At 68.1% G+C, this 8,966-nt stretch overlaps 2 protein-coding genes across 2 annotated transcripts; both read right to left on the reverse strand.

Annotated features, from left to right (window-relative positions):
• Positions 1 to 185: 185 nt before the first annotated feature.
• Positions 186 to 1,851, reverse strand: LOC137666846 (heat shock protein beta-7-like). Its single transcript, XM_068407104.1, has 3 exons — positions 1,719 to 1,851; positions 767 to 918; positions 186 to 374 (listed from the first exon to the last, which is right to left on the reverse strand). Exons 1-3 carry the CDS (start codon positions 1,849 to 1,851, stop codon positions 186 to 188), a joined length of 474 nt encoding a protein of 157 aa, XP_068263205.1.
• A 1,767-nt stretch (positions 1,852 to 3,618) lies between these two features.
• FAM131A (family with sequence similarity 131 member A) lies at positions 3,619 to 7,999 on the reverse strand. Its single transcript, XM_068407028.1, is given in 7 exon segments — positions 3,619 to 4,067; positions 4,519 to 4,647; positions 4,824 to 5,006; positions 5,249 to 5,342; positions 6,124 to 6,248; positions 7,899 to 7,942; positions 7,944 to 7,999. Coding segments are annotated over 7 exon segments (1,080 nt in total).
• Between the last annotated feature and the right edge of the window lie 967 nt (positions 8,000 to 8,966).

Below are 8,966 nucleotides of genomic sequence, written 5' to 3' on the forward strand. Positions count from 1 at the left end.
TGTGCGCCCCACCCCTGTGTAAATACAGAGATTTTTATATTAATTTAATAAAAGGACTTTATAAATGGAGCCAGAGTGCCGAGGGCCGGAGGCGGGAGGGGGCACGGCCAGCAGAACCGGCCAAGCCTCGCCACGGCGCCGGGGTTGGCATCACTCGGGGCGAGAAGCCTTTACCCGGTGCCGGGTCACAGCGTGGCCTCGCTGCGGTACAGCGGCTGTGGGGGCTCGCCGGGGCGGGCACCGGGGCGGCGCTGGGCGGTGATGACCAGCGTGCCGGCCTCGGTGAGGGCACAGCTCACCGACAGCGGGTCTGTGTCCTCGGGCAGCTGGCACTTGTGGGTGAAGGTGTCGCAGACCGTGCCGTCCTCAGCCACCTGCGGGGAGGCAGCGCCGGCGTGGAGGGGCACGGCACAGTCCCAGTTACCCCAGTGCTGGTGATGGGGCAGCTCCCAGTCACCCCGGCTTCAGGAGGGAGCTCAGTGGGGCAGTTCCCAGTTACCCAGTGCCTCATGGGCAGTTCCCAGTTACCCCATTGCCAGCATGGGCCATTTCCAGTTATCTCAGTGCCAGCAGGGGCAGTTCCCAGTTATCCCAGTGCAGTGAAGCAGGAGCTACTTGTTGTCCCATCACCAGGGGACAGCTCCCAGTTACCCCAGTGCCAGCAGGGGCCATTCCCAGCTACCCCCCTGCAGGGAGGGGTGCTGTGGGGCAGAACTCCCATTGCTCCATGGCTGGGGGGAGGGTGGTGCCCCCCGGGGTGCCTCACCTTCTCGGCCTGGATGGTGATGTGGCAGTTGGAGGTCGTCACCACGATGTCAGGGGGCTCGAACTGGCTGACGTCAGCCACCACCTGGTAGGTGTCCCCTTGGGCATGCAACCAGGTGCCCAGGCTGCAGGGGTACATGGCACCCGGGGACCCTGCGGGCATTGGGGGGCTGCCAGGCATGGGGGCACGGTGCTCAGGGGCTGGGGCACTGGGGGTTGTGGGAGAGGCTGGGGACACTGGGAGGGAGGCTGGGAGTAGCAGATGGCACTGGGGATTTGGGGACATTGAGGGTGCTGGAGGGTTGTAGGGGGAACTGGGGGCCCCAGGGGTATGTGGGCTACTGGGTGGTCTGGGATAGGGGTGGGGGGGCTACTGGGTGGTCTGAGAGTAGGTCTGGGGGCACCCAAGGGCACAGGGAGGGTCTGGGGGCACTGAATGACCTGGGAACAGCAGGGGAATGGCGCAGGAGGCTGGGGACACAGGGGACGGCCAGGAAAGTCTAGGGTGAGTAGGTTGGGGGGGGCTGGGGTTACTGGGGGGCTCTGGGGGTGTACAGGAAAGGGAAGGGTAACAGGGGACACTGCCAGGTCGGGGGTACAGTGGGGCTGAGGCCATAAAGACAGCCAGGAAGGTTTGGGAGGGGTGGGAAGGGACACGGAGGGGTTGGGGGGCACCAGGAGGCTCAGAAGGGTCTGGGGAGGGGGGAGCTGGGGGCATGGTGGGCCTGGGGACAGCAGGGATACTGGGGACTTGGGGGGGGGGGGGGCACAAAGGGACTGGGGAGGGGTGAGGATTAGAGGACAGTCCAGAGAGTCACGGGGAACTGGGGGGAAGTTGGGGCTCCCCGCAGCTCCCCCAGGTCCCACGCCGTGCCCAGGTGCTGGGCAGACAAATAACCCTTGGGGTCCCTCCCTGGGGCAGCAGGGACCCCCCCCACCCCCCATCCCCGTACCTGGGTACCCGAAGGCCTCGTGTGCCCGCGCCCCGAAGGGGCCGTGCCGCCGGTCACCCTCGAAGCGGGGCTCGCCGTGGCCCTGCCCGTAGGCACCGGGGCGGTACGCAGAGGCCGAGCCGAGCGAGGCCATGGTGCTGCCACCCTGGCCCCCCACGGCCCCGGGAGCAGGGCGGGGGGGGCCGGCCGCCTGCCACCACCGCCCGATGCCCATAATTAGGCACCCCGGCCCCAGGAATGCGAGATAAGGACCGGGGCCTCACTGTCACCCTGCGGGATGTTGCAGGGGAGGGGGGACATGCTGCTGCCACTGCTGCCCTGCCACCCCCCAGCCCTTCAGCTCCCCAGGGAGGAGGTGACCCCCACCCGCAAGAAGAGGTGCCCGGCGCCACGCTCGCACGATGGACTTTATTGGAGACGTGGTGGGACGGAGGAGGGGGTGCGCCATGGGTACCCCAGGGGTATGGCCACAGCAGGGTGGGGGGCTCGGGCAGCCCCCAGCAAAGCCCCCCACCCCTCTGCAGGCATCTCGTACCCCCCCAGCCCATCCCAGCGCTGTGGGGAGCAACCGTTGTCCCCAGAAAGGGCGTGGTGGTGGTGGGTGGCAGGAAGCCCATCAGTGTGGCATCAGGCCTGCTGCCCCCCACCCCCTCCACAGCTTGGCCATGCAGGGAGAGGGGAGCCAGCCCCACACCGGGCACCCCACGGTGGGGAGGGGGAATGGGTGCTGTGCCCAGTGGAGGTTGATGGGGGTGCGGGGGGCGGGGGGTGAGGGAGCAGGGGTGTAAGTGGGTGCTCAGGGCACCCCAGGGTGCAGCATGCAGCGGGGAGCGGCCCCACGAGAACACGTGCCATGCGGGAAGGGGGGACGGGGGCACAAGCATTGGCAAAAACTTGCATTCCTCCCCCAAACAGTGCGCTGGAACCCCCAGCAGAGTCCTGGGGTCCCCCGAGCCCGGGTTCCACCCCCGGCCAGGACAGGGGGGCTGGTCGCCCTTCATGTAGGCACTTGGTTCCCTGCTAGGGGTGAGTGACTCGGGGATGGGGACGTCGCTCCCACTGCCGCCCCCCCCCACCCCCTCCACCCCATATTGCCCCACAGCAGACTTGGGGGCACCCTGGCCAGGCTGAGCCCCCTGCCACTGGGCTGGCTTGGGGGTGCTGTTGCTGGTGGCCCAAAGCCCCCAGTCTGGGGGCCCGTGCCCGCCTGCCCCCCCCCCCAGCCCCACAAACCTCCCCGTGCTGGCCCCACATACATACAAAAGTATAGAAAGCCCCGGCACCGTGGCACATCCACAGCCCCCCAGCACCCCCCCACTGGCCCCGTGCTCCCGGGCAGCAGTTCACAGTATAAAACTTGGTCCGATAAAAGCCGGTCGGGGACAGAGGAGAAAAGCCCCCCACTCCCCAAATCCCCCCCACCGCTCCGAGCCGAGGGTGCCGGCCATGGGGTGGGGGCACCGTGGGATGCTCAGAGAGGTTTAGCCATGTCAAAGTGGGGGGGGGGGGGGCGGGGCATGCCCAAAAGGGGAGCCTGGGGCAGTTTTGGGCAGGGGGGAACATGCGAACAACCAGCCCCACTGATTCAGTCTCATCAGTTTTGCGGGGCACATCTGGGCGTCAGGGCAGCGGTCAGACCCCCCTACGCTCTTCCCCGCGCCCCTTCCCCACTCTCATGCAAAAATCCAGGAGGGCAACGATGTGGCCAAGCGGGGCCGTGGCACGGCGGGGGCACACTGGCTGGGGGGGCTGTGGTGGCCCCCCAAGACCCCTCTGCACCCGGCTAGCGAGGGAAAACGGTGGCAGGGTTTGTCCCTCACCCAGTGTAGGGTCCGGCTGGGGGCTGGCAGCAGGGGGGTTGGACCCCCCTCCAGGAGAGGCAGGGCACCCCAGGGGAGCATCAGGGCTCTTCGGCCTCCTCCTCCTCCTCCTCCAGCGATGCCACCCCGGAGGAGGCAACGTCGGAGACTTTTCGGCGGAGTGGGAAGTCCTTGCTCAGCACCACCTCGTCCTCGGCGGGCGAGAGGCAGGCTTCGGCGTAGGACACGGAGTAGAGGGAGTCCTGGCACCGGAGCCGTGCCAGGCCCCGCAAGGCACTTTGGCTGGCCGGGGGGGGCAGCTTGGGCAGCAGCAGGTCCTCGGTCCCCAGGGAGCCCAGCAGTTTGGCAGTGAGTTCGGAGGGGGACACCATCTCCAGGCTGCAGAGGCTGGAGCAGAGGGTCTCGGGGGAGAGGGTGTGCGAGGAGTCGCTCTCGGGCTCGCAGGAGCCGTGCCGCACGCCCAGCTGGCACAGGTGGCCCTGCAGCAGGTCTCGCAGCAGTGCACTGGCGGGCACCGCGCCGGGCAGATCTGCAGGGAACCAGGATGCTCGGGGTTAGTCCGGGGCTGGTGGCACCGGGGGCTGCCAGCTGCCTCCCACCCTGTGTGCCACAGGATGGGAGCAGTGGGATGGGAGCAGCCCCAAGCCAGGCACCATGCCCCCTTTGCCCACTTGCTGCCTATGTGGCACCAGTGACCATCAAAGGAAAAGTAAAACATGCCCTGGCACCGGGGAGGGTGCTGTGGTGCAGGGCTTCCCCATCCCCGGCATGGGCACCACTTGCCATGGTGCCAGGCAGGGGCACTGCCCTTTAAGGGGTGGCCAGGCTGGGTAACAAGGCTTGGCATCGGGCACCCTGCTCCTTCCACCCTTGGCACTGGCAGTGGGACACAGACACTGGGACACAGACAAAGGGACACCGACACCACACACCAGGACACCTTGCCAGTACAGCGGGTGCCCATTCCCTGTGGCGCTTACCGGTGGGCTGGGGGCTCTCTGTGGAGGGCATGAAGTCCTCGTCGTAAGACTCGTCGTTGGAGTCGTCCCCGTCCACCGAGGACCAGGCTCGCAGCTTGGCCTCAGCGATGGCAAACTGCTCCGCCACACCTGGCACAGGACAGGCATGGGTCACACGCACAGCGGGAGGTGTCCCCAAAACTCCCCTGCCCCAGCGCCTCTGTGCCCACGGTGCCATGGCACCAACGGATGGATGGAGGGACAGATGGATGGCGACGACCCGCCCCACCACCCCTGCAGCCGGCCGTGCCCCACGCGGTGCCCACCAGCAGCAAAGCGCGCCTCCTGCTCTCCCTCGCTCAGGTGGCAGTAGGAGCTGAAGGCGCTCTCCAGGGCGCTGGGCGGCTCCACCGGCTTGCACCAGCCCTTCCACTCGATGAGGTGGGCAACGCGGCCCTGCGCCATGGCCGTCGGCTTCGTCACGTGCTCCTTCACCACCTGAGAGATGCCTGCAAGATGGGCCCCTGCGTCAGCACCCCCCAAGCACCCCGTGTCCCCTCTGTGGAGCCCATGACCCTGGGACCCAGCACCCTCCAGCCCTTGGGAGCTGGGCCCCCCATGCCCTCCTCTTGAGTGCCACCGTGGACCCTTTGAGCCCCCAAACCCTCCCCATGAGGCCCAGCCCCTCACCCACAGCAGACCCCCCATTGTCCGGATGCCCCCCCACACCGCGGGCCGGACAAGCGGTTACCGTGCAGCGAGGAGCGGGCCAGGGCAGCGATCTCCTGGATGGTCAGTGCACGCCGTGACTTGGGCAGCATCTCGACAGTGTCCTCAACATGGACCTGCCGGAGCGGGCAGGGGTGTCACAGCCCTCGGCCACCCTCTCTGCCGCCGCTCCCCATCCGGGAGCCCCATGCCCAGGGAGGGTGCTCAGTCCCACTCAGTGCCCACCCCGTGGGGTCTGGGGGGCGTCTGTGCACACATGTGTGTTACAGGCACACCCGTGCAGAGGGGTGACAACAGCCATCACGCCGGGCAGGGGGTACATGCGCACCTGTGCTCGGTGCACGCACGCTTGCATGTGCCTGCTCACGTAACCAAGTGTATGTGCACACACACTCATACACACGCCCTGACCATAAACACATGCGTGCCCTCGCTGCACACGTGTGCACGCTGTACATGCACTTGTGCACACACACACACGCGTGTGCATGGTCTGTGCTGGTTGGTGCCACCACGCATCCTCCCCAGCTCCTGCACACACGCACACACGCGTCCCACTGTGGCCACGCAGCACCCGCCGTGCCAGGGCAACCCTGCCGCGTGTCCCCACTGCCCATCCCGGCCATGCCAGGCCCCGAGCCTGTGGCCACGGGGGAAGCGATGCAGGATTTGGAGGCGCGCAACAAATTGCATCGCCATGGCAACGGGGCACCGTGGACTGATTTCTCCCAGGATACAGCCTGGCTTGTGGCTGACGTCAGAGCAGCCCCGGAGCTGGCTGCGCGCTGGCAGGGACAGGCAGCGGGGTGGTGGGCAGCAGGGCCTGTCGTGCCCCTGGCCACGGCCGAGATGGGTGCCCCGCTGCAGGGTACCGGCCCACGGGCACGGCGGGGCTACCTGGAGGAAGTCCTGGCTGTCGAAGGAGGCCTGGCGTGCCAGGCGGGGCAGCGGGCGGGCGGCGCTCAGCGGAGACAGCGCTTTCACCTCCTTCCACTCCACGCACAGCGTCGTGTCCACGGCCACTGCGGGAAGAGCCGGGGAGGCATCAGCACCGCCGTCCCCCTGGCAGCCCCCTCAGCTCCCCACCCCAGGGCAGCGGCTTCTCGCCCGGTCTGAGACCAGACACAACTCGTTGCAGGGCCGTGCCGGAGCAGGCGGGTGCTGCGGCACGGGTGACTCACGCCCGGGCAACTCTTCCGCCTGTGTCAGCGGTAACGCGTGGCACCAGCCTGGCACCGGGGACCGGGCGCCTGTCCCGGCTTGGCGGCTGTTTCGGGAGGGGTGGGGGCAGCTGGAGCAGGCTGGGGGGGACGGACTGGGCCAGGCACTGGGTGCGTGGAGGGAGGCGGCACTGGGCCGTGCTGCAGGGGGCTGGTGCTCCTCCACTATCTCCAACACCCCCGTCCCCAGTTCCCCATCTCTGGGGCAGGAGGGAAAGGAGCAAAAAGGGGGGGTGTGTGGGTGGGGGGGGTGTTAAAAGCACCCACACGCATCCTGCACTCCAACAGCCCAACCTCCCAGCACCCCAAACGGATGTGTCCCCACCCCCTCGGGCGCTGACTCCCAAGCACCAGGGCCGGGGAGGGTCCGCTCTCACCGCGGCCCCCCAAGGGGCAGGGGCAGGACATCCCCGAGGAGCCTCACTCCCCCTGCACCGAGGTGGGCCCGGCTGATGTAACCAGCCATGAGGTGGGATATGGGGGGGTGACCGGTGCCCCCTGTCCGGGGGTAGCCCCTGGCTCCTGGAGGAGCTGCTGACAGCATTGCCCCCACCTCCAGCTGTGGGCAGGGGCACCCCCCGGTGACGCCCCAGCATTGACACCTCTGCCCTCCCCCAGCAACAGTCCCCCAAGGCCCCTCCCCCCAGCGTGTCTGCAACACCCCCAGCACCATCCCGGCCCCCACCAGCCCCAGCCCCCAGAACACCCTCTGATCACAGCCACAGCCCCCATCACCCCCATCCCTCCTGCAGCTCCCCCGGGACATCTGCAGCTCCCCCACAGTGCCCTGTGGCATCCTGTACCCGTCAGTGCACCCCTGCCAGCCCCCAGAGCCCCTCCAACACCTCTACCCCTCCTAAAGCACCCCCATACCCTCCCAGGCCTCTGACCAGCACCCCAGTCCCACACCCCCTTCCCAGCCCCCTGCACCCCCCCACACCACCCACCAGTTCCCCCAGAGCTGCACTCCAGCCCCTCCAGTCCCCCCAGATCCCTACACATCCTCACCCCCGACATCTCCCCGCACCCCCTAGGCCACCCAGTTGCCCCAGAGCAGCACCCCAGGCCCCAAACTCCCCCTCCCTCCATAGCCCCCATCCCCCTGTATGTACCTAAGCCCTCCAGAACCCTCAAGCCCCCTGTATCCCCCCTCATCCTTAGACACCCCAATCCTCTGTGTTCCCCCTCTCCACTTCCATAAACCACCCCATATGCTGCCACCCCATCCCCTAGACCCTCAGCTCCCCCATCGCAGCCCCCAGAACCCCTCACCTTCCTGTAGCCCCCAACATCCTCATTGCATCACCCCCGTCCCCCCCTCAGCAGCCTCCCCGCAGCCCCCGCATCCCCCTACCCTCTACATCCCCAAGCCCCCCTTACCCTCCATATCCTAAGACACCCCCATAGACCCCAAACACCCCCAAACCCCCCGCCCCGGTCCCGCTCACCCACCGATGGTGGTTTTGGAGCCGATGCAGCCCATGCTCCCGGGGGGGCCCCGGTGCGGACACTACCGCCGGCTCCGCGCCGCCCGCATCGCCCCCCGGCCGCATGGGCGGCCCCACCGGAGGGTCCTGCCGGGCCGGGCCGCGGTACCGGAGCCCCGAGCGGTGCCTGCGCCGGGCCGGGGAGCAGCACGTCCAGAAACGTCACTGCTGGGGGAGGAAAAGGAGGGAGAGGGGGGGGAGGGGGGGGAGGGAGGGGAGGGAGATGGGGAGGAAGAGGAGGAGGATTAGGAGAGAAAGGGAGGAGGGAGAGGAGGAGGATGGAGGAAAGGTGGGAGGAAGGCTGGGGAAGAGGAGGAGGAGGGGGATGAAGAATGAGGGAGAGGAGGAAGGGAAGGATGGGGGAGAGGGAGACTGGGAGGAAGAGATGAGGAGAGAGAGAAGGAGGATGAAGGCAGCCGGGGAGGATGAAGGAAGAGGGGGGCTGAAGGAAGAGGAAGAGGGGGATGGAGGAAGAGGAGGGGGGCGCGGGGGGGAGGAGGAGGAGGATGGACGAAGGAAGAGGAGGGGGCTGAGGAGGAGGAGGGGGAGGAAGGCCGGGCACCGCGGAGAGCGCCGTGCCAGCACCGCGGACAGCGCCGCCCGCCCGCCCGCACCCGGGGCGCCGCGGCCCCCCCCAACCCCCCAGGCGGGGACAGGGACAGGGACCCTCCTGCCCCACGGCACCCCTCAGCCCCAGGCCAGCCCGCGGAAGGGGTGTTCTCGACCCCCGAGGGGCCGGTGGTGCCGAGGCAGCCCACAGCCCGTGTCGGGGGCTGGGGGTCTCCCGCGCTGGAGCCAGGGTTGGGGCAGGTGGGCGCAGGCTTGGGGACATGACGCCTGACGGCACCGCAGCGACCTGCCCTGCAGGGGATCCAGGCCAGCGCTGATGCCAGGCTGAGGGGTTAACAGGCAGCCAGAGGTGTCTGTTCATTCTGAAACCTAATGATGGCAGTTAATACTGCAGCACCTTTTGCCCAGCGCAGAGGGGCGCAGGAGGGCACTGCCAGGGTGCCACCCTCCCCCTTGGCAAGCA

The sequence above is a fragment of the Nyctibius grandis genome, chromosome 8 (assembly GCF_013368605.1).
Source record: "Nyctibius grandis isolate bNycGra1 chromosome 8, bNycGra1.pri, whole genome shotgun sequence".
Taxonomy (NCBI): Eukaryota; Metazoa; Chordata; class Aves; order Nyctibiiformes; family Nyctibiidae; genus Nyctibius; species Nyctibius grandis.